A 26,681-nucleotide genomic window follows, 5' to 3' on the forward strand; every position below is an offset into this window, starting at 1 on the left:
TTAGTGTGGTCATTGGCAAGCCAGGGCTTTGTAATGAGAAGGAGGTACCTAACAATCTTTATCTGTGTCTAAGGTGTTAAAATGTGTTTTACATTTTGACATTCACTGTGTGTAATGTTTTGCAAAAAGTGTGAAGCTGAGTTTGTGCTTAATGTTGTACTGCTCTGCGCAGGTGTTTTGCTTCTTAAGTGTTAAGTATTGTTAACTGTCTGATAACCTTAATTTTAGTGTGTATACGATTGGAAAAAACTGTAATAATCTGTTATTATTAAATACTGCAATCTCTTAGATGTCTGCTTTTGTTATTTTTCCTCTGTAACCTAACTACAGGGAGGGGATTCCTCCCACCAGAACCTCACCCTATCCTCAACCTCAGAGTTCCCAAGATGGGAACTCTCACAATTCACATCACTACACACACACACACACACACACACACACACACACTCACACACACACACACACACACACATCTGCCTGAGCACACAAATTAGGATGCTCTGATCTTGGGCTCTGATATGAGTGGCAGTTTGACAGGCGCGGGGCGGCAGCTCCAATACTAACACAGGCCTGGTGTAATTGGTGCAGTTATCACGGTTCACGCTCTGTTGTTTTAACCCGACGGCTGCTCTTAAAAAGCACTCATTAGCCGCTCGGCTTTGTTGTTCTAACCCAAAGGGTCGGTCAAAAAGTTCCCAAAGTGTGAAGCTTCTAGTCCACGCGTGCACACGCACACACACACACACACACTTATGCACACACGCAAGCAAACGCTTACACTCACATGGTATTTGACAAATTTCCTGTCATTGTTTCAGTGTTCTACCAAGATATATAATGTGTCTATGTAAACATTTAGGAAAGTAGGGAAGTTTCAGAAATAATTTTTGGTAACACTTTATAACTACACACAATTCATCATTTATTGAGCATTTGTTACTTATTAGTTAATGGTTTGTTCATCATTAGTAATTTATTGTTCATGCATAATTCATCATCAGTAAAGCATTTGTTCACAAAGTTATGAATGGTTTGTTCATAGTAAATAAAACAAATGTTTGTAAATACATGGTTTATACCTTATAAATAATGAAACAACCATTTATAAATTAAATCATCTCCCTATTATGAACCAGTTACAAACTTTTAGTAAATGCTTTCATCATCATTTGTAAAGTATTACTCCTAGGAATAGTTTGGACTTTTGGACATAGGACCTCATTTCCAACTTTGCCAAGGTGATATAGGTCGGTGGAGACAGTTTTGTATCGCGTTTAACCCCTTCCTTCAGTTGCAGCGTTCCCCTTTGCTAACATTGGTTCTGAGCTAACATATTTCAACGGTAACATCCAAAACAGTCTTACTCACTCCACAGTACACCCGAGACAAGTAAATTAAAACATCAGACTATCGATATACATGTCCGTGTTGATAGAATCATTTTAGAAATAAAACTAACCTTGCAACTCAATGATTTACTACATTTTGAGGGACTAGTTTCTCAATATCAATTCGCCACTGCCATACAGGGAACAAGTAGGCTATTGCAATGCGATGCAAGGTTAGTTTTATTTCTAACATTGTTCTATCAACACAGGCGTGTGCATAGATAGTCTGACGTTATAATTTATTTGTTTCGGGTGTTCTGTGGAGTGTTGGCTGGATGTTAGGCTGGATGTTACCGTTGACTTGCGTTATCTCAGCACCAGATTAGCACGAGATGAACGCTGCAACTCAAGGAAGGACAGAAATTCACTGAAAATGGTCTCCACCGACCTATATCACCCCGACTAAAATGAGATGGATGATGAATTGGAAATGAGGTCCTATGTCCAAAATTCCGAACTATTCCTTTAATTCTCATACTGTAATTCATGATTAACTCAGGAGTTACAAGTGGCAGCTAATGATATTTGTGAGCTCATCTAAAGTGAGGACTGTATATGCCTTGCTACATATTTACAAATGAGTTATAAAGGTTACAGTTGCATTTATTCATTTAGCAGACACTTTCATCCAAAGAGACGTACACTATCAATGAAATTAAAGAGCAAGGCAATGCCACAATGGTGGGACCCAGGGATTAAACCCCCAACTCTTATGCTTACAGCATAAAAGCCCAATGCCTTATCCACTACACTACCCCTTCCCATTGTTATTGTTATTGAGAAGCTCTCTGTTCACTGCTGTAGTAGGATTTACTGTATTTATTATTTTTGGTTGTGTGAAATTATGGGACGGCGGTGGGAAGTGGAGAAAGCTGCCTGTGAGGTCTGCACCTGTAGAGTTTGCTGTAACGTTATATATGGCCTAGTCATCGCGGGCAGCAAGATCACCCATTCTGTCAACCTTTTCTGCTCGTCGTCTTTGATGGAACCCTGCGAAATCATTATTTGATTGGTCAGGAGCTCTTTTTCGCATGCGAAATTTCGCATCAAACAAAACCGTTCCAAAAGTTTTTTTCATCGCAACGAACTTCGTCCTCAGTGTGTTCATTCTAATTAGGATGCATGTGTTTAATAGCCTGCGTAATTTCGTGCGAATATTTCGTCCGAAAAGTCGGACTCGGTGTGTACGGGCCTTAAAGTAGGGTTCAAACCAAAGCGTCCCGACGAGACAAGCCGCAACGTTCTAAAACCTTGCGACTGCGACTCAACGTGTTTAATGCTCTGCGACGGCTTGCGACTGCTTGCAACTACGTGCAACTTGTAATTCACACCGCTGCAACTCAGTCTCGTCGCGTCGGGAATCTTTGGTGTGAATTGGGCTTAAGAGATTGGCTGTTAATAGTTCCAAAACTCCTGGAGCCTGGAAAAAGCGCTGCCATTTCGTCCTATGGAGGTCTATTGGAGTGTCGCCACTCTGTTTTATCTACTGCTCTGGCTAAAGCTATGTGCTGCACAGAACTCTGGGTAAGTTCTTTGCACTTGTTAGGATGGATTATGTCACTTTCTAAACACACACCCCAAGACAGGCTCAGATATCTCAGTCTCCTCAGATCAACCCCTGCCGCCACCCTGGCACACCATCTTCAACGTGCGGTGGGATTTTTTGGCCTGTCACCGCCCAGCTCAACTGGATCGCCCTCCAGTTCCCAGAGAGATCTCTTAAGAGACGGGGTGACGTGTGGCGGGGTGGTGTGGTGAATCATCCTCCTCCGTCCACAGAGTTCAGCAGTTCAGGTGGCTGGGTCCGCGCCAGGCTCCTCATCCGTTGAGCTGCACCAGCTAAGGAGAGGCTTACCTGCCTGCTCCAGTGTCACTGCCGTTTAGAACAGCCAGAGACAACGCGTGACAGAGATTTTGAACCCAGACTGGTTTTAGCACTTGAGTCCCTTTTGTTTAAAAAAGCAACAGAGGATGGACTGAAGGGTGTGTATATGTGTGCGTGTGTGTGTGTGTGTGTGTGTGTGTGTGTGTGTGTGTGTGTGTGTGTGTGTGTGTGTGTGTGTGTGTGTGTGTGTGTGTGTGTGTGTGTGTGTTGAGGGGCGTGATTTCACTTTCGCTGTGATTCAGATTAGCAGAGGGACAACACACACAGATTACAAGTGTACAAGTGGTATTCTGGTGTGTGTTCTAGTCCAGTTAGGCACATCTCAGAACAGAGAGGGTGACTTAACTCCAACAGCACAGTGGTGCCAACAGAAATAACACTAGCTTATGATGGGGAACAAAACGTTCAGAGTAGTTGAAACTATTGTATTTGCTTTTCCCCAACAAGAGGACAGATTTTCAGAATCTGCATTGACAATAGTTCTAAAAAACTAAATTCTCAAAGCAATGCTAACTGCCAGTTCCAAATTAAAAACACACATAGTCAAAAACACACATTTTAAAACACTCAAAGTTTTTCTTTCTTGAAATGGTAAATTTCAAGGCAATCCTCTTTGATGTATCATAGAGATACCCTTACAGGAGCACACTGTCAAATATAATAAATAAATAAATAAATAAATACAGACGATAAACTGTTAACACTAATCATGCGTCGTAGTTTTTCCTTTTATGAGAAAAGCGCGCATCTATTAAGAATTGAGGCAAAGCCAAGGGAACCAGACATACCGTGTTAGCAATCAGGGGAAACAGGTAAAAACAAGCATGGCCTTTTCACGTGACAGTATGTTTAAAATATGATATTCCTCGTCATCATTCCTTGTGAACTACCACCCACTTTACCTCACAATTCCAAACACGACTTCAGTGAAGAGAAAGTACTGCGCATAACCAAGGAAAGAAACAAATAAAACACGTAACTTATGGACATTGTCCCCAACTTAAGAGGTCTAATCGGCATAATCAGCATCGGGAAGTCGAAAGTATACCAATGACTTACACAAATATTATGTTTGAAGAGGATACATGAGGTAAATATTGTCACAACATGGACTCCTCCAGGCACTGCCGTTACACTCCCCTCACAGGGAAAAAACAACAAAAAAAAACAACAACAACAACAAAACTCTTCACTCTCACTAAATTAATCCTTTCTGAAACTTGCCATCCCACACCAAATCTGCAAAAATGAGACCTTGCATACTTTTTAAGGCACTGCTCTTCAAAATGTAAGATTAATTGGACGTGTCTACAATATGATTAGATGTGTTTACCTGACATGACAGTTATACTCTGAGAAGAAAATACTGAGCTTTGAACATTAAAGTAAATACTGAGCTTGGAACATTAAAGAAAAAATGTGCAAGCATGAAAAAATGTGAAAGCACTTTATAACTCTTTATAAAGTCTACAATATAGTACAAATCAGTCAGTGGTAACAAATGCATAGAATAAAGAAACTTTTTACCCGCTGACTTTCAACTTGCCATACATTCACACTAGGGCTGTCGCGAGATTTAATCCAATAATCCAATCAATTACATACTCAATTAAATTCATTCAATTAATCTAAATTCATCACACCCATTACCGTTTGCTGTGAACATATTTTAAAAACATTTTAATTCAAATTGGTTTTAGTAGATGTGTGAATCAATGAGTATCCAATCCAACAGTATAGACTTTAGCATGGTAAATGTAAATAACCTGAAGTTTCCACTGATGTCAATGATGTGTGCAGTAACACAGTGGTAATTTAGTAAGGGATTAGTCAGTCAGTTAGTTAGCCGGTCATACAGTAGGTAGAGTAGGCTGAGTAAACAATCATTTCACTTCTGAACGCCTGGTCAGGTTTGGCTGACTTCAAACGTTATTTACTATCATCAACGGGTGTGCTAGCTTGTACCTCTGGTTTGTTAAGGTGATTTGACAAACTCCTAGCGTAAGCTTCAGAAATTACTTACTGTAGAAATGGCAGAGAACGATGCTCCTGTCAACGTGCCATCTGGGCGTGAATGTTCCATTCACAAGAACTGCACTGGGGCAAAGGTCACTACATGATTAATCAGTTTATTTTTTGAACGCCTTATTTTTTCTGTGTTTCATTCATCAAAATGAATGGATTATGTTGACAGCATTCATACATGCAGCATTTATACATTCAGTAGTCGCTTTCAGTCAAAGCTACAGCTTAGATGCCCATTTAGATCAGTGTTCCCTTCCCTATGAGCATGGAAAACACCATCACCTTTGTATAATCAGCACCGTCCCTAGTCTCGGTGTCATGGGAACTGCTATAGGTGGGATGGCAGAGGGGTTATAGAGGGTAAGTGGAGCAGTGCACTGGTGGAGGTGGTGGTGGATTTACAAAAAGATATGAATGAGTGAACACAGGCCCCAACCAGTCGCTAAATACTCAAAGATGCTTCAATTCCATGCACGCTCTCCCTCTCTATCGATCTCTCTGTCGCGCTCGCTCTCAGTCTCACTCTCTTTCTCTCTCGCTCGCTCGCTTGCTTTCTCTCTCTCTCTCTCGATCACACGCCATTCTAACTTAGTGTAGGTGTCTAATTCTTGGGCTTCAATCCTCTTAGCGGGCTATTCCTGTGAGGTGCACTGAGCATCTCTGTTCTAAGAAGTCTGTTCGAGGCCCTGCCCCTATGCACACTCTGTGTCCATACACACACACACACACACACAAACACAGATGCACACACATATGACAACCCTAAGAGCCAACTGACAACTCCACAGACCAGAGCAGGACACCAGAGAGAGAGCATACACACTCCTTCACCCATCTCTTTGCACCCAGGCAGGTAAGCAGAAAGCTGTTGAGGCCTCCTTGCTTAAGTCTTGACTTGCATGGATGCATTTAGGGATGAATCTCAATTTACAACAAAACGAGTCTCGCAGTCGTGCTTTGTGTATGACTTTTGCATGGTTCTTAGGTCTTAATGAAATTGTTCTCAGTGAGAATGGACAAAGCTATTGCAATGGAGCAGTGTCTTGGTGGGTGCACTTGGAACATTTTTGGAGTTTGGGGGTTTGGATCTGTATTTCAGGCTTATCAGATATGTCTAAAGCCTTCAATGCAGGGCAGGCCTTGAATACATTGGGACTGATCTGCCAAAATCTCATTTTGGTTGTTTGCTGAACGTTTGCCCTAGAGGCTGACCAAATGGCAAACAGTTTGGTTTCAGACCAATGCGTCTGTCTTTATTTAGTTATTTATGGCGAGTACTCACGCATTTGACACATTGTTGCTATGGTCACTGTGTTGTTTTGACAGCATGAGCAATGGTGCTGGTTCCTGACTGGACAGGAAGGGTTGGGCTTTTTTTTCGCCATTGATGGATTAGTCAGAATGATAAATCGGGGGTATGGATCAGGTGTACCAGTGAACAGCAAAAGTAGAAGCTTAGATGGAGTTCCTTTTTGGGTCTTTGGACTTTACATTCATTTTTTTTAATACACTGAAAGAGTATTAAAGAGTAGGCTACCGATATACTGCAGGGACAGAGAGTGTGAAAGGAGTTGGACAGTGGAGAAAGCGAACTGGCAGAGATAAGCCGATACTGGGATAAATGCAGGAGACAGTCTGCAAGGGTTAATCTTGTTTTGTGTTGGTTTCTTGGGAACTGAAGGTCATAGTTATCTCTCTCTCTCTCTCTCTCTCTCTCTCTCTCTCTCACACACACACACACACACACACACACACACACATACACACACACTTTCTCTCTCTCTCTCCTTCTTTCTCTCTAATGGCAATACAGTTCACAGGTTGAAACCAGACTAAATATATTGGGTCAACACCATAATCTTGGTCTTTGCAGACAAAACATTTAATTCCCCCTTGTTGATTCAAAGGCGGCATTCACACTGCCTTTTTCCTCTCCAAAACGCAAGTATTCCAAAGTAATGTGTGCTGAAAACATGCAAGCTGGAATTGATAGTGTATGTGTAGTTGCTATGATATGTTGTATTTAACTAAATAGCTAGCTCCCTGACATAGCTAAGGCAGGCAGCTAAGCAGCAACCTATTGTTGAAAAAATAAAAACTGAATCTGAAAAGTCAAACTATTCTTAACTTTTAACTTTTTCTGATTGTGCCTTGCTCATTTTTATGTGAGGTGTGTTGCAATGGTCAGTCCTCCCATAGAGAAACAGTTAAATTTGAGCACCAGACTTGAAAAAGCGTGTCAGTCTGAACGCCCCTTAACGAATTGAGCGTGTGAAGAAACTTGTGTGCGTGTATAAGTGTGCATTTGTAATGTGTGCTTCTAGCTATGCGTGCACAGCGATGGCACACACTTGTGTGCATGTGTGTGTCTGTGGTGTGTTGGTGGGGGGTATGTGCGAGTGTGCAAAAGGGATTTATTGTAGCTTGAGCTTTGACTGATTGCTTCCCAGAGTTCAGAGGGCAGCTAATCAGGTTTAAACTTAGTGACGTACAGTGCTACCTTTATGTTGCATGACGCACACGCACATACGTTTACAGCATAGATATATACGTCTATGGTCTACAACCTCTGTGCATCATTCCCTTCCATGACACACACAATGACAAAAGGTTCCTCTTACACATTGTGACAGACGTCACCCAACTTCAGCTCAGAAGGGCTTCAGATGTGGGAAAACTCACTTTCACAGCTGAGTCAGTAACTTCAAACTTCCATGACAACATTTACCATTCTTCAGAAAGCCTAGACACCTCCTTCTGGAACCTTCTTTTTATTCACTTGGAGGTCGAGCGAAGCACAAAAAAAAGGTGCCTTTCAGCTCTCCATCAATCTTTTACTTGTTGCAGCACGTCAAACACAGTTTACCCCACCCCCCACCCCCTTTAAAAAAAAGAAAACACCAAAAATGTGTAAAATGCTGCCAGTGACCACCTGGAAAGCTCTGGGCCTTGGGGGTCCGTTCCCATTAGCGCGACTAAAACAGAGACAGCGGAGGAAGATTGATGAGTCTACTCCTGCATGCTCACACGCCAGCAGCAGCGCAGAGCAGGAGGGAGGCCAACCAACAGAGATGGATGCATCTGGGCGCAAACACCACTTCGGGGCGCATAAGAGGGTGTGGGTGTGCATGTGCTTCACACTAGTGCACGCTCCTGTTCCTACTAGAGTAGGGACATCCCTCGCCATTTTCAAAGAAATGTCTGAAAACCCAGCTCTTCAGGGAACATCTCCTCTCATAGCACTACTACAGACAATTGCACTCATTGATGCACTTACTACACTCAGTGATGCACTATTGTGGTCTTTAATTTGTTGTTAGAATTGCTCTAAAAAGCTTAAATGTTTTTACTATGTTGTAAGTCGCTTTGGTTAAAAAGCATCAGCCAAATGTAATGTAATGCAATAACGCAACAATGGACGTGTGTAGCCAAGGAATTGGGTGTGTGGTTTGATTAGCAGATAAGTTCGTACCAGTGGTATAGACTTCTAGAGAAGGGTGCACAGAGTGGGTTTGGAATGTATTGTTTTAAAAGCTACTTTCACACAATCGGTTTAACAGCGGGTTTGACTGGTCGCGGCTGACACAGACCTAGGGCCTGCTGTTCGGCCATCTGTCTCCGAGCAGACAAAAGGTTCAGAGAGATTAGGAAACCCTCTGATACCACTTTGTTGCTCATGGAGGAGTAGCACTTAACTTTAGGTCTGTTAATAATGAATGACAATGACAAAGATATACAAAGTACTCATTTAGTAGCAATGATGCAATCCTGCAAAGGTTAAAATACTTGACGCTTGACATGGTGATCATTTCGTTATTCAAAATGTCCATAGAAAGTTATAGATAACTTTTCTTTTCTAAAATAAGGGATAGGGGCATGACACAAAGTGGAGGTGCTTTTCCCCTTCCTTTCCATTTCTGGCTATGACGGGACCGCTGCAATGACAATCAGTCAGTTCCTGTTGTGAGATGCCGTCACCTGTGCCAGTGAAGTGAGCTAATCCGCTCAGAGCCTAATCCACTGAGGTCCACTGCAAATCCACCTCAGCCTTGGCAACGCCACCACAGGCCAATCCCGAGTCCCAAACAGCTCCTAAAACCCTCTCTCATGTGGGCTACGGGCATGAATCACCCATAATTATGTAATGTGTTTGGTCTGTAACAAGGAGTGGCAGTGTAAGTGATGCAATGTGTTGTTGTGGTGATCAGATGGAATGTGATTACATTGAACCCAATGTAATTCTGCAGTGCTTTTCAGTGTTAAACTATAGACACCGCCAGCAGTGCTGGCACTACACGGAGTACCAGAAACAAAGGGATTATAAGGACAGCTCGAGATACGCTTGGCCAAAACCATCGCCTCGTCCGTTATATAATTGTGCAATGACTTCAGAGCAGACATCATACTTCAAGCATTTTCGCATAAATGTGTAAGGTTGAAGAAAAGTCTTCAATAAAGGACTAGCATCCATAGACATTGGGAACTTTGTGATTACAGTGTATTCTGAGATGAGGTTCTAAATAAGGTGATTCATTGTCTTTCATGTTCAGTAGGTTAGATAGCACATGCCCTTCCAATATATGAGGTGCATTTTTTACTTGAATTCTGATCCCAGATGAGTTCTCAGAACTTCACACAAACCAACAAACGGATTAACCTTTGATACAGCTTACTTGGTTAGTGAGGATTGAGTATTAGAAGTGGTCAGTTTACAGTGCAGAAATAATCGTTCCTATTCTTCCACCACCCAAAATGTGTCGGGGAACTTATAGTCAGGTAGAACTTTGTGGAATTTGGGCATAAGTGTGACATAAGGTACTAATGCAATTTTTTTGCATAAATTGATAGTTTAGGGGGTGTCCTTTCAGAATCTGATGGGTGCCGCTCCGGCACCCTTGAGCATTTTCTTTAAAATGACATCATCTGCCACACCCCTTTTTTATCATAGAAAGTCGTCTGAATATACATTAACATATAAACCCATCATGTATGGTATCAAATTAAAGCTCTTCTCATGCAGGAATCAGCTTTGACCATCAAAAAGATGAAAAAAATAGTTCAGGTCCCTTCAGAGAACAAAATACCATTTGCAAAGTGACCTTTAAGGTCAGATTACGTTCCTTTTTGCCGCATAATAGCTGACTCTAAATCATGTCATATTTTGGTATTAAATTGAATAAATGATGGAACTGCCATTTAGCCTAATACAGTGATTCTTAACCACAGGACTGCGGCCCAGACTTACGGTGATTCTTAACCAGAGGGCCGCAAGACATGTTCAGTGTTGCACCTGTTGGCCGCAAGGGTACTGGGTAGATTATCAAATGAAGACATCAGAGATATGTAATGCATGAGACTTAATTCCATTCATAACCTTGTGGGTATATCCGTATCGAGTATATGTACTGCAAATGCTGCTAGCTACGTTAGCACATTGTCGTTATACCTATGCACTCACAAGAATCCTTACAAAACTGCTGGGATTCTGACACTACACATTTCACTAAAGGGGAAACTTGCCCAACGTGTTAGAATGAATGGATGGCCAGAAGTTCATCGCCAGAAAGCTACCATTAAGTGAATCCAGCCATGTCTAAAAACAAATACCGTTAACGTAACGTAATGAAATTGCACTTGTGAAATGTCTACCAATAAATACAAAAACGTGCGCTTTTTGGATGTGAATGATGAATATTAAATGGGCCCCGGGCCACTTTCTACTATAACAAATTGGGCCTCAAGGTTGAAAAGGTTAAGAACCCCTGGCCTAATACATACAGGAATGCAATCATTCAATAGTAATTCATTTTGTTGTGAATATTATAGCAAGTCTGATGTACCCTTGTTAGTTAGCATGTTAGTTATAATTTCCCTTGAATCTGTCACTGAATTTGACAGCAATGTTGTGAGGTACTTCCCAGGTAGTTAAGCACATTAATTATGACTGTCCTTGGATCCCCCCCCAGAATTACAGAAAACAATATTTTTCATCCTATCATTTTTTTAATGCTTTAAGAATAGACACCAAACGGGGTAAAGACAGCTGTCTTCTCTCTATCCTGGTAACCCATAGCCACTTGAAAGTAACCCATGTCAGGTCCAAAGTGGGGAACAGCTGTGCCTTGCCCAGTGCATGAAGCGCCTCCTCTATCCGTGGAAGTGGGTATGCATCTTTGCACATGACCATGTTCAGCTTTCTGTAGTCAAAGCAAAAGCGCACATTCCCGTCTTTTTTTCGCACAATGACCACTGGCGATGCCCAGGGGCTGCTAAACTCTTTGCCCCACTACTTTGCCCCACTATGTCCTGTACATGTCGCTTGAACTTTTGATCGGGTGGGTGTCACCAGTTTATATGTTATGTCATGTGTCACTGTAGTTGTGTAGCCATAGTCATTGTCGTGGCTTGAGAAGACATCCCCGTAGCTTTTCAACAGTGCACTAAGCTTTACATGCTGTGCCGAGTTAAGCTCTCCTGCAGCTACCTGTACTGGAAGAGGCATACATTGGTGTCCATCTTCGGTAGCCTGAACACTGTTCAACATGCAATACCCCATCCATTTCATCAAACCCCACCACCTCTTTTGGACAGATCCTCTGTGACTTGGACACCACAGCTACCCTGGCCCTGGATATTAGTTGTATGGCCTTCTCACAGGTATTCATAACCCCGACAGGGACTTTTCCACCTGCTGCCTTTCCGAGTATGTTGGCAACCAGAAGCCCCTTCTGGATGCTGATCTTTGGAGTGGCTTCCACCAGGAATGGCATTCCACTGTTGGAGGCACCAGCCTTCAATCACCTTCTTACTGTGTGGTGGGATGGTGATCACTTCTCTGCTAGCCACCTTGACAAACCCAATTTTGCCATCTGAATCCAAGAATTCCACTTCATTCTTGACCCTAGCCAACACACGACGGACACTTGCCTCTGGTGGAGCAGCCTTTTCATCCTCATTGCATCCACACCCAGCAGAGAGGTCACTAGATCTTTGATGATGTTCATCCCCATAATGCCAGGGAGCCCATTTTACATCTTTACAACATCCAGATGGGTGTCTCTCAGTATGAAGATGCACCGCCACTAAAGAGTGGTTCCAAAACACTCAACATCTGCTTCAAGACAACCAAGGACCGGCATGTTCAGTCCATAGGCTCCACCCAATGGGTGGACTTTAGCTGTTCCTCCCCAAAGTGTTCTCTTAAGTGAGACTCTGGGTGTTTCTCAAAGTCAAGAGCTCGTCCTTGATAGAATGCTTTCTTTCAAGTCGAGTGCTAGAGAGACAAGGCTACACACCTTCCCAGTACCCTCTCCAGCCGTCAAGATCACATGCAATGGAACAGCCTAGCGAGTGTGGAAGTGCATGTCGGTTCCGGCTGCGCGCTTAATTAGAACCGTGGAAATTGTGCTGCTTTTACAGGAGTTCCGACAACTGCGGCTGCACTTTCCTCTAAATAAACTTGTTGGAGTAGCCTACAGTATTTCCACATTCAACTTGGTCTTCACATATCACAATCCGTAGTTTATAATTATGTTAGTGTCAATGGAAAGTTATAATTGGCAACAGCAACGGTAATGTTAAACTTCTACAAAGTTCGTATTGGGCGAAGTTCTGAGATAAATTAATAACAAGTCTATCGCAACTTGTTCATGCACATTCACATATGCATTTATGATGAATATGCACAATAACTTGATATAAATGCCTGAGCAAATATACGATGGCATTAACAAAACACTTGATAAATCATATTTAGCCTACATTAACATGCACTGCTTCTTTGCATCTACTTTCCATCTCCCTCTCTCTCTCTTTTTTTAAACCGCACCGTCATAAAATTTCTAATTGTTCATACGCAAAGGATTGTGGGTTATTTCTTCACTCCGAGGATCCATCGATGCATCCTCCAAAATTCTCCGAAATTCTCAGAACGAAGGACTCAGTACTTGCTAGAATTTGAAAGCATCCTTGACTTTGGAACAGTGCTTGACGAGATTTGATGACGTAACGTCCTTGAAAAAGTGGCTTGGAAGGAGCAATCCTTGACTTTGAGAAGCACCCTCTTTGATGGTGGTGACCTCAAACCCAGTGTCCCAAAGGCAGCTTGTCTTCACTCGAGAGATCATCAGGTCAACCGTCCAGCAGTGACCAAATGCATTTTGTTTCAGGAACTGGTCGACTTCAGTGTCAACACAGTCTCCCAGCCCACTCCTGATCATTGATTAACCAGGGGGCCTTGGTTCGCTCTCTGGTGGAGTATTCTGTGCACTGTCTGCCTCTCCTGGAGCATGTCTTTGCCGGGTGACTTGGCCATGACTGTTGACTGGTGTGACCGGACTCTCCACATGTGTAGCAGATGTACTGCCCTTCCTGGTCTCTTAATGGCTCTCTCTTTGGGTCACGAGGTGGTCGTCTGCTTCAGGGATCCATTGCAAAGGTGATGAGCAGTGTGCAAATAAAAATTTGACTTTCAGTGGACTATACTGATGACAGCGAGGGAGAAATGTCTGATTGAATGAATGTTCTTTGGAGGAGACATTTGATGTTTGTGATGTGTACAAGACCAGCCTGGCAACATGTTCTTGATATACAGTAGTTGCTTTCAGAAATCTGTGATAAAGTACTACTTTGTTGTCTATTTGATTAATTGGTGAGGGTTGATACAATTTGTTGCTCAGCCTACCATTTCAGAGGTGTGACCGTACCAGATTTTACAGTTATTATGTTCTCTGGAGGGATAATTTTTAGCATTTTTTAAATTGACATCATTGATTTGTGTTTGAGAAGAGCTTTCATTTGATACCATACATGATGGGTTTTATACAGTAATGTGAGTCTAGTTCTTTTTTTATGGTCAACAAAAGGGGGCGTGGCAGATTATGTCATTAAAAACTTTTTTTTTTCCATCTTTTTGATGGTCAAAGCCGATTCCTGCATGAGAAGAGCTTTAATTTGATACCATACATGATGGGTTTATATGTTAATGTATATTTAGACGACTTTCTATGATCAAAAAGGGGTGTGGCAGATGATGTCATTTTAAGGAAAATGCTCAAGGGTGCCGGAGCGGCACCCGTCAGATTCTGAGTCTACACCCCCTAAACTATCAGATTATGCAAAAAAATTGCATTAGTACCTTATGTCACACCTATCCTGGGGTTCTACCTGACTATTACTTAGGACTTCCTGCTGCTGCCGCCCGCAGCCACCATAGATCTGTCACTTTACAGACGTTAAGTTTCGCCCATCCACTGACTGTACTGCTAAGATGCTGAGTACTTGGATAAACCTCTGATTCTATTGTTCATGTCTTCTCAGGTAAACTATCCGCAGACAACATGGCTGAGGACATGGATGAGGTCACCCAAACAGGTGAGAAGAATTCAAGGCAACTATTTGGATGTCAAAGCCTTTCGTGGTTGCTATTCACTAACACCACCAGACTAGACCTGGAAAGTAGTTAAACGTATGCACGAGTCTCCCACTAGAGTTAGAACATCTGTATATACAGCAGAAACACGTGCCTTGATTTGTACAGGTAGCTAAGCAGCATAGCTAATGCATCTTGTTGGAAGATTAGCCTGCCAAAGGTTAATGGCTGGGCTTGCTGACATGCATTATCTCAGTGTGATTGCCAGAAACAGAGCTGGCAAATGGTCCTCAGGGACAATAATTTGCCTTAATCCATTGATTGGATCCCCTCAAAGGGCACTCGTAGGATAAACAGCCTCAGGACGTTTCCTTGTGATTGGATTTGGACTTGCTGTTTGCCAGACAGTTTGACAGACAGTTCAATTGTTGTTCTACAGTTACATTTTGCAGGAGTTTCCCAAGAAACATTAGTCACTGTTTTTGTTTAAACCAAAACATTCTGGTAATGTCAAAAGAAGAAACAACAGCAATTAGAACCATGTGGCATTTTATGTAACACCCAGCTGCATCTAATACCAGTGTACAAACTGTGTTTAGTGATTCAATTCAAACTCTGTAGGTTGAACAGTTGCAGGATATCCGGACAGTGTTTACACAAACAATTTATGTTAGAAATCCTGACCATCAGGTTCTGTTTATGCATTCAAATTCTGCATTCTAAAACCATAAACGCAGACACACACACACACACACACACACACACACACACACACACACACACAGAGAGAGAGAGAGAACAAAACAAATGTATCCACAGTGTGAGGCAATCAGCAAGTCTAAACCTCTAAACAACCTCACAAGTATTTGGCCTGTGGTTGTTTTTGATTCTAGATTCAGATTTTTCTCTCAACACTGTGACACACTGTCTGCACATCTGAGTAGTGATGGTCCAGATTTGCCACGAGAGGAGCGAGTAGAGGGCAGAGCCCTGATCTGTCTGTGTGTGCTGCTATTTGCAGGCCCCAAGGGGGTGATCAACGACTGGAGGCGATTCAAGCTGGAGAGCATGGACCAAGAGGCCCTGCCCCCCCAGAAGAGGGAGCTACTGAGGCAGATGAGCTCACCACACAAACCCAAAGATGAGGCACGAGGAGGCCTCAACCGCAAGGTGGGCACACACACACACACACACACACACACACACACACCAATCATCATGTCAATTAGCATTCACCACACAACACTGACACTGAGATGTTGATTATGACAATAATTAGCATGTTGATTACAACGATTACAACAAACAAAAGGTATTACAAGGATGAGCAATGACTGTTGCTGTTGTCATGTTGTTCCCCTCTAATGCCCATCTGTAGATGTGCTAGTATGAGCATTTGGAAGACATAACAGCATACAGTAGATTGCTGTGGCATTTCATTTTTTTATCATATTAATTCACACAAGACTTTATATGATCATCCCCTGTGGCCCTCTTTGTCTATCTTTCTTGTCTGGATGAATCAACCCTCCTTTCTCTCCCTTCTTCTTCCGTCTGCGCTCCAGATGAGCATGCAGGAGTACGAGCTGATCAAGGAGGACATGGCGGACGACCAGTGCCTGAAGCGCTACCGCAAGCACTGCATGCAGGAGATGCACGAGCGGCTGAGCTTCGGGCCGCGCTTCGAGGGCGTGCACGACCTGGCCGACGGCGAGGCCTTCCTGGAGGTGATCGAGAAGGAGCACCGCAACACGGTGGTGGTGGTGCACATCTTCAAGGACGGCGTGAAGGGCTGCGAGGCGCTCAACGGCTGCCTGGATTGCCTGGCCGGCGAGTACCCCCTGGTCAAGTTCTGCCGCATCAGCGTGGAGGCGTCGGGGGCCGGCGAGCGCTTCTCCGACGAGGTGCTGCCCGCCCTGCTGGTCTACAAGGCGGGCGAGCTGCTGGGCAACTTCCTGGCCATCACGCAGAGCTTCAACGAGGAGTTCTTCGCCACCGACGTGGAGGCCTTCCTTAACGAGTACGGACTGCTGCCCGAGAAGGAGATGGCGGCCGCCGACGGCGAGGATGCCGGGGCCGACGTGGAGTGAAGGATGGAAGGGAGAGGTGGAGAGAGAGAGGTGGAGAGAGGGAGGGAGAGGAGGAGAGAGGTGCTACAGTAAGAAGATGAAAAGCTTGAAATGGGTTGACTGTGGACGAGGGCGAATGCGTCATGGATTACTTTTGGTAAAATCATAGATCATCCCACTAATAGCCCTTACTTTTGCACTATCATCAACCAGTCCCAGCCCTATGTGGATAAGGTGATTGGTAAAGGTGACGGAAAATAATTGCATTGTTCTTATCTACACAAGAATGTAGATACAAATATTTGCCTATCCAAATTTGATTGCAGTAAAAGGCATCAGCTTGAAGGTTAAATACCTTTAACTAGAGAGCACAATGTGGGTTGATTAACTATACATTATTTAACTTGATTATTAACACATTATTTTAAGCTTCTTTTTAAATTACCTGTCTATCTGCACATCCCACGAATTGGCCCAGCATACTGCACTATTAATATAAATATGACTATAAAATGAGGAAATACTAAATAAGAAAGTTTAATACTTAAAAAATATTATTGTGCATGGTTGGCATGCCCTATGCATGCCACTGCTCTTTATCGTTGGGAAATTCTTGATTATCTAATTCCAGAAGCGCACAAAATAATACACACCGTTATTTATCTGACACAAAAAAATACAGTATATTTTCTCTTTTGAAATGTGATATAGTCAATAATAGGTTTACGAAACATGTAATACTTGAATAAAGGTACACAAATTATTACATTTACTGTAATTAGTGCCATGTAAAACATTTCAGAAATATTTTATACAATCAGAATCGTATGTGAAAATTGTCTTCAGATTAGTCCTGTGTATGGTCAGGGGGAAAAGCCATCACCTCTCTAACTCTCAGTAGCTCCTCAGTCCTTTGAGAGCATGTGTGTGTGTGTGTGTGTGTGTGTGTGTGTGTGTGTGCGTGTGTGCGTGCTTGCATGTTTTTTGGTGTATGTATAGTAAAGATGTTCAGCATTTAAACAAACCCCTGGTTATATGTATATCTTTTCAGTCAATCCGTTCAGGAAGTGCTCTGACCTCATGTAAACAATCCCTCCTTGGTAACCTTGGTAACCTTGGCTCAATGGCGGCTGCTACATGTTGTGTCCTGGGCTCTGGGTTTCATCTTGAAATGTTTATGTTGGACAGGCTTTTTGGCTCTACAGCTCTGCCCCCTCCTCACACACACACTTCTGTTTCTTCTCAAGTCTGTGTAATGCTCAGCACATGGAGAAATGACTAAATAAACTGTGATTGATGGCTGAAGTTTTGTACCTTTTCTTTTACTGGCTGAATGAATAATGACTGGTTGAGTGATTTGACCTCTGTGAACATTTGCTATCCCTCTATAGTCCTTGATTGTCCTTTCTGAAGTGCATTCAGAAAGTTAAATTCTCATCTGACTTATTTATTATGATTATATGAGCACTTTGGCCATAGCTTTTCAATGTATGGGCATCAGGGGGACACCCATTTCAATGAGCACATTGCCTAATTGCGGTATTAAAATGAAGCAGAGTTATTGTGCAGCGAAGTGGCAGTCATATCAATTTAGTCAGAGTTGTTTATCTTCTTGTTTTTTTCTTTTTCATCAATTTTCCATCAAGGGGGATGTACCCCCCCCCCCCCCAACTGGACCTCTGGAAGGAGTGCAGGGCGCACAGTTTGAGCTTTTTTGCCTTTATCATAAGACAGTAGAGAGAGAGAGATAGGAAGCAGTGAGAGAGAGATGGGGTGGAACTGGGAAATGACCGCAGGTCGGACTCGAACCTGAGTCTCCGTGGGCACTCGAAGCCCTATAGCCAGAAAATGTAACCAGCAAATTCTATGGTCATTTCTCTTCGTTGCTGTGGTCGTTTATGATCCGACCAGCAACCTATTCAACGCAAGCTCTAAATAAGGGCGTGTAGCAGCCGATAACTATACCACCCTAGAAACACAGTGGCAAGATATCAATATCTGAAGATTTCAATATCTCAGTATCAATAAAATCCTCTAGCACCTACCTCCATTGGTCTTATGTGTGTGCTGGATAGGCTGCATCTCTCTCTTTCCCTCTCTTTCACTCTCTCTCCACCTCTTGCACACATGCACTGAACACACATACATACTGTAGAGTGCACTCATAAACCGCAGAAGTTCATAAGTTCACATCATAAAAGAGGAACACACCTCTTTGCAGCACTGGTCTGAGTTACCAGCATTTGAGGTGTCAGTCTCTTCCTCCGAACTGTTGCTGAACCGCACATGGTTAGGGTTATGTGTTCCTTTGAATCTCCTTCTCTCTCCCTCTCTTCTACTGTGTGTGTGTGTGTGTGTGTGTGTGTGTGTGTGTGTGTGTGTGTGTGTGTGTGTGTGTGTGTGTGTGTGTGTGTGTGTGTGTGTGTGTGTGTGTGTGTGTGTGTTGCCAGATCACTTTGTGCACACCATGGAATTTGTTCATCCAATCTGCCAATATATATTCAAAGCTGGAAAATGCCATTTTAATTAAGGAAACACATTATTCAAATTGGGTGTGGAGCAATTCATTGGAATAGAGACGGTCCATTGGATCTGTACATTTCCATAATCATAATCTTCTGTAATAAGAGCTACTGTACTATTCCAAAAATCAGCATAGAAATGTTACTATGTGCAGTTCCTCTCTCTATGAGATCCTTTCTGAATCCTCTTAACAGATTCACCTCTAATCTGACCATGGTCCAGGGTTGGGCTAATCTCTGTGAGTACCCCCCCAAACCCACACTCACACACACACACACACACACACACACACACACACACACACACACACACACACACACACACACACACACACACACACACACACACACACACACATGCCATCTCATCTAATTTCCTCAGCTTGTCTAGGTGCCATAAAACATAAAAACTCCAAATAGTCTGCTGACAAGTTGACAAAGAGGTGTTAAAATGTTGCTGTAAATTCTGCTCTTTGGGGATATGACAGTGTATAATTAGTCATAATAAGCAGTTCTGTTCAGCGGTGGAAGCCATCTTTCTATATCAGGTAACACAGACAAAGCGTTCAGGAACCACAAGATGCACAAAGTGATACATAGAGCTTCCAGGGAAGTGCTGAAAATGTAAGGGTTTATCAGATCATGTGATGTTGTTGACAAGGATGCATGGCGGAATTATGTCCCAAGTAAATGAATAGGCCCACACACACTTCTAAATAGTTACGACTGTTTCTTTGTGCTAATTTTGAAACATATTCAATGTTTCTTCATTTCATATTTCATATTTGTTTTATCTGCCACTCCATTTGAAACCAGGATCCAATTCCAGAGCCAACTGACAGCCATGACACACTGACACAGTGAACTCGCACTCAGGGAAGCATACAAGCACAGACACTGAATATGCACCACATCATGCACGTACACACACATGCGTGCACGTACACACACACACACACACACACACACACACACACACACACACACACACACAGCCCCCCACCCATCACACACACACACACACACACACACACACAGCCCCCCACCCATCACACACACACACACAAACACACACCTGCACACATATAAGACACGCCGAAAATTCTAGAGATGTTCCAAAAAGTAGTGGCTTATCAAACCCTTCTCACGCCAACCTCTCCTTGCTATCTGTGGCTTTCCGTGAGATGTATGTGTGTTTGTGTGTGTGTGTGCCTAGGGCTTAGCGGCAGATAGTTTGTCTGGGTGGCTTAGTGGCCCAATCACACACACACACGCACAAGCGGGCACACACACACAGACATACACACACACACACACACACACAAACACCCTGTATCTGTCTGGAGGCTATACCTCAAACATGTCTTTACTAGCCCAGACATTTGCTCATACTCTTTCCCTTTCTCATACACATGGACAGACAGACACAGACACATACTGTACACTCTCAAACACACACACTCTCCCCACCCCAAATCCCTCTTCCAATATTCAATAAAATAGTTTTTCAAAAAAATCTCGCAGTGAGTGACAATCTGCCACAATGAGCACTGATTCTGCATGTATAGGGACGCTTGACGTCTACCATTTCACACAGTATCCTTGAGGATAGGGCTCTGTGTCCTTCAGTGAGAGAGCTTGGTGTATTTGGCAGCAACCTGACTCCAAGCTTATGTGGCAGAGACGTTTTCTGGAAGCCTTGCATATCCTGCTGTTGCCTACTCTAAGCCCTTTTATGATAAAACCAGGCCTTGCCCATTTGAAAGTACTCTTTATCTTCTTCTTTAAACTCTTCAAATATGTCAAAATGTATTGAGTTATACAGTTTTATATCATTCTTTTTAGTAATTTCAGCAGTTATTTTTTTATCTGCACTGTCAATAACAAAGACAGATTGACTTCAGAAAGTTAGACGCAAACAACGGAGATGCCTCCTGTTTCATCTTAAGCCCGTTCACACAGAGCCACATCCACTCAGTTGAGTGCAGTTTGCGGGGCTTTCTTTGGTTCAGCATCCAACGAAAGCTCCAACTCCAGGACTGAATGAGAATTAAAGAGTGAAGTGCCGAGGAATTCGTACTGAATCACACTTTTCATTTCCAAAAGAGATGTTTATGTTCCATTCCGTTTGGTTATTTCTGTCTGTCTTTGGCATGATGAAGTTGAGGATGACGATGATGATGATGATGATGATGATGATTGAGATGATGATGATGATTATGAGAATGAAGAAGATGATGATGATGATCAGGATGATGATGGCTATAATGGTCCTGTATTGCCTCCCCACCTCAGGGTGAAGTAAGTGGCCCACACACACACAAAAACGTGCACATACACCGCAAACAAGGTAGGGCACTATGAATCATCCATGGGGCAAAATGGAGAGGTTGACCAGGGAGCAGGGCGAGCACACACACATGCACACACACACACACACACACACACACACACACACACACACACGCACACTATCACACAACATTTCGCCCACGCGAGAAATACCTCCACCATAGACACATAGACATCACACTGGTAGAGAGAGATAGAGTAAAGGTCGCATGACAGAAAAGCATGTAGTGTATCCCTGTTCCACCTCTTCCGTTTGTGTGTGCAGGCACCCACACACTCTCTCTCTCTCTCTCATACACACACACACACACACACACACAAACAAGCCTGCCAAGATGCGTCCTCTAAGCATCCTTATTGAGGTTTGTCACGCAAAGGCAAACTGAGCTCTGTTTGTTATTTCAATGGCATGTGTGATACCAGACAACTAAAACAGAGGCAGAGGCTGAATCACCGCTGGACACACTAATACACACACACACACACACACACACAAACACACACACACACACAATGTAGAACAAAACAAAATTAATGGCAACACCTTATAATAACTACACAATATTAAAGGCTTATTTATGAACAAACCTTAACTGTGTGCACAAAAGCTTTATTTCTGAGAATCAATATAAGAAAGAACTATGCTTTACAAATGAGGACCAAAGCATTTTAGTTTACGAATGCTTAATAAATGGTTAATAGTGTGTAGTTATTATAAAGTGCTACCCAAATTGTCTGAATATCGAAATTCCTCCAAAGACTTGTTTTGTTTGAAATAGATGACAACAGGTGAAGGTCTTGTATCCAAACTATGACAATCATAGCCACAGTGCTTTACTCTTTTTTTAAAAGAATGCACTTAACTGAGGATTTCCAGCCTGGCTGACACCAAACAATGGACAATTCTAAAGAAAAGACATTAAAATAGACCGTCAGTGGAGTAATTGTAAGCGTTCAAAGCACCGCTAACTGTTCTCCTCTATCTGTAATCATAGAGGAGATAAGCCTGCGCCATACCAGATAAGCAGTTGTGATTGATTCCTGTGTGTGTGTGTGTGTGTGTGTGTGTGTGTGTGTGATTTGGAAATCAGCTTGGGAGCGGCACCACACAGACCTGCTCACAGATTCATCTTGGTTCACTCTGGCTAGAAACTTTCTTCCTTTTGAATCTCATGTCAAATATACAGTATCTCATGCACTCCTTCGATTTGCTAAAGGGTAGAATTTATTGTAGGCCTACTAAATGTTGTCCCGTACCTACACACTTAAAAGACTGAATAGAGTTTGTTTCCAAGGATTCTCTCTGTGACCTCTTCCCTAAATGTTGAATACCAATATCAACAGAGTGGGTGAGTGAGTTGGGGAAAAGGATAGGAATTCAGGTAAGAGTTTGCTTAGCAGAAATATTGATGCATATAGAATAAACAGATGAGGCAATAGTCGCAAGCATAAACACACACATAATGTGCACATAATGTACTGCACAAACACTAGAGAGAGAAAGAGACTGCGAAAGAAAGAGAGTTAAGGCTTCAGGACCTTCCCCAGACATACTGTAAGAGCTACCAGCTGCTGCAAGACATACATGACAGGTTTCAGTCCTACTTTAATCATTCCATTGGGCTTAGTCATATCCTTGAAGCCCTCATTTCGTCTCTACCTATTACATCTTTCAGGTAGCACTATGTGCAAACACACACACACACACACACACACACACACACACACACACACACACACACACACACACACACACACACACACACACACACACACACACACACACTCACACACACACACACACACTCAGCCATTTAAGAAACATCTGCTTCATGGTTTTTTCTTGAATTTCAAAATCAATTCAATTGCAATGTAGCTATTTAATTTCTTTATTTTTCACCATTACCAACAAATACTCCAAAGCACTCTCAAATCCAGCTTCCTACATGTGCACCAGCTATAGGAACAGTATGTACAGCCAACAGAATGTTAATGTACAAAACCCTCTGACTTTCCATGACATAATTTGAGACATGATCAACTCTTGTGGTGCAATAGTGCCATCTAGTGGATCACAGGAAAGAGTTATGTAGGACAGTGGTTCCCAACATGGGCCATTTAGGGGCTGCCAGAGATTGCAGGGGGTCTGCACAATGTTGCCTGGGCTGAGATTTGACATTATCAAAATTATATTTGGGCACATGTATAAATTCTCAATAACACATCCAATTGGATGATCAAAACTCTGTATAATCCAATTAAAAATATTGTTCCACATTTAAATTCATGTACCGTGCCAAAGTCATCATACCCCTTTGAAATAGTTACTTTTTTTTGTCTTGCAGCCTGAAATCAAAACCCATCTATATATATGTTATAATTAATTTTCAGAACTGTTGCCTTTTTTTCATTATTTTGATGTTGTAAATGAAACTGGACAAATATTTTTTTAAAATGGGTTTTGATTTCAGGCTGTACGACAAAAAAAGTAACTATTTCAAAGGGGTATGATGACTTTCTATAGGCACTGTAGCTATTTATTACCTCTGCCCTAACTTGCGTAAGCAACCATCATGTCGGGGTATAGGCTATATGCATTTGTAATTCATCCCTGGACCCCGATTGTTGAATAAAACAATGTCTTGTGTGTGTATGCGGGTAGGAGTTCGAGTAGGGGGCCCTGGCTTGTCTTAGACACAGGCAAGGCGGCCTTCAAGGAAAAAAGGTTGGGAATTAAAAACTGATGTAGGAGGAACAATTGCCTGTGCCAACCACTCTAATCCATTTTCACCTAACTTTCCCTCCTCACCATCTAAACTTTGCAATTACATCAAACTTAATATTTATCAAACTGCTCATTACTGATTTCATACTAGCCCACCTCAAAATAGAATCACTTCATGTGAAGACTTATCCCATGATATAAGGTGAAGGCTTTAAGGCCCTTGAATGTGCAATTCAATCAAATAGGCCTTCCTGCCTTCCCCCATCTCCTTGTCCAGGAGCGGCAGCATAACGCCAGTTTTAAAGGATATAAGGATTATCAAGCTAGTTTTGTTGACTGATAATAAGTCACAGCCATACGGCTGGGTAACATCATCTCCTCCACTCTAACGATCAGCACTGGTGCCCCGTAGATAATTGATTTTCTTTACAGAGACAGGTTTGGTTTCCATGCAGCGCCACCTGAGGTCCAAAAGACCACAGCACCCAATGTTGTTTTTCAGCTCTAGTTTTGTTTGCAAAGATTTGTGTGATTCTCTGAATACCCTTGCTTATGACCGCCATGCAGCGAAGCAGCGACCATAGCCTAGGTTTAGTCAGAGTTTTTTTTTTCCTTTTCCCAGGATGACATGGAACCATTGTTTTTTGTTTCGATCCATCACCCCCAAAACTGCACACAATTTGATTATGACACTATCTGAATACATGCCTGAGCCCTATCACCTACTATGGCATGGTAAGGCTAAAGAAGAATAGCAATAATACATAACAATGTCAACTCTAAAACGTGCCCGAATGAAAAACAAAAGCAATACTATATTATACATTGATGCCGTTGTTTTTCTTGTTTTTTGGGGGGTGGTGGCTATTATTTACCACCTCTCACAGATCCACAAACAAACGCAACCTAATGACTTAATCGTTCAGATGGCAATGCATCATCCTCTTTTCAATTCAAATTCAAATTATCATTTTATTTCCCCTTATTTCCTTCATCATATATAATAAAGGACTGTGTATGAAGGATGCTGAATAAGTCCAGGCTTTTCTCAAATCAAAGTCCAAAAACGATGCTTTACACAGTCCCTACCGCAAATCCGATGAAAGGGTCCTTGTTCTTTGGAATGTACAGTAGATGAATCTTGTGGATGCAACATGATGGTACAGTAAGAAGGTTCTTCTTGATGTGGGAGGCTCGCCAGCTGTGCATAGCTCCGAACAATCCGAATGCACATTGCTTGACTCCCTGTAGAATGTCTAAATAAACCACAGTCTACCTTGCAGACAGAAGACAGAAGATAACATGAAACACTTTAAAATCAACAAAAATAGACATTTCACGCGTCAAGCTGTTTTGTTCACTGGTTCATTTTCACTAGCTTTACATTCAGCTTGTGTCCTTCTCTGACCGGCATTTTTTCTTCTAAACAAAGAAGTTGCAACCAGCCATTATACTTGGCTGACTAGTTTTAAGTATGGTTTTAAGTGACAAAAACATCCTGCAAGAATCATTATTAAAACTAGGGCCTAGGCCTACCCTTAGTAGATACTGCCCTTAGTAATGTAAAAAGTGCTTACATTTGAAACATCAACATGGTTCATCAGTTCATTGTAATGAAATGCTTCCCCAATTTGTTTAGCTTCAGAAGGACAAATGACAAGGAAGAGAAAGAGAAAGTGTTGAGGCCAGGGTCTGGAGACAGGGAAGAGGAGGCCAAGCAGGCCTTTGTCCGGAATGCCACGGAGAACCACAAAGGCTCTGTCCCCAGGAGGAGGTTTTGGGTGGGAAAACACAGCATATGGCTGACAAGGACAAGGACCATCTAAACATCAATAAAACCCATACCAGAAGCCAGACTTCTGGTGATCTTCAGTGTTTCTCCTCGATTCATTTCTATTATTCTGAAACCCAATGACTAGGAGGAGTAAGGACCAGATAGGAATGTATGATCCCCTATGTTTTTAATTGTTTTATAAAATGCACATTTATCTGTTGAGATTCAAGTTCAGTAGGCTTTATGTTGTTGAACTAGGCCTAACATCAGCCTGGCTAGAACATCACCTCAACCAAATTCAACCACTAGAATGGAGTATAACCTTACGTAGTTAACACTGATGAGGACCTGGATGAAAGAAGATTAAAACGGGACTACAAAAGCTCCTAATAAATATAATGTAAGTGTGATTCTGCAACCTAATAACTTGTAGGACAAGGATCAGACACCCTCCATGTCGCTTTGAATAACGGTAATATGCCTCCAACGCTGTAGAGGGCAGTATTACTGTTTTTATGTTTTCGGAAGTGATAAAGCAAAACACTGAGAAGTGTGTGGCCGATGCCCTGGA

At 42.4% G+C, this 26,681-nt stretch overlaps 1 protein-coding gene across 1 annotated transcript; it reads left to right on the plus strand.

Moving 5' to 3' along the window:
* Nucleotides 1–6,096: 6,096 nt before the first annotated feature.
* Nucleotides 6,097–16,769, plus strand: pdcb (phosducin b). The gene is made up of 4 exons (XM_062555923.1): nucleotides 6,097–6,151; nucleotides 14,617–14,670; nucleotides 15,690–15,838; nucleotides 16,234–16,769. Exons 2-4 carry the CDS (start codon nucleotides 14,637–14,639, stop codon nucleotides 16,756–16,758), a joined length of 708 nt encoding a protein of 235 aa, XP_062411907.1. The 5' UTR covers nucleotides 6,097–6,151; nucleotides 14,617–14,636; the 3' UTR covers nucleotides 16,759–16,769.
* The last annotated feature ends 9,912 nt before the right edge of the window (nucleotides 16,770–26,681 follow it).

Source organism: Sardina pilchardus, chromosome 15, assembly GCF_963854185.1.
Source record: "Sardina pilchardus chromosome 15, fSarPil1.1, whole genome shotgun sequence".
NCBI lineage: Eukaryota > Metazoa > Chordata > Actinopteri > Clupeiformes > Clupeidae > Sardina > Sardina pilchardus.

Coding starts and splice junctions, on each gene's coding strand:
- pdcb (XM_062555923.1), top strand. CDS start 14,637: ATGGCTGAGGACATGGATGAGGTCACCCAAACAG. Junction 14,671..15,689: donor GGATGAGGTCACCCAAACAG/GTGAGAAGAATT, acceptor TGCTATTTGCAG/GCCCCAAGGGGGTGATCAAC. Junction 15,839..16,233: donor GAGGAGGCCTCAACCGCAAG/GTGGGCACACAC, acceptor TCTGCGCTCCAG/ATGAGCATGCAGGAGTACGA.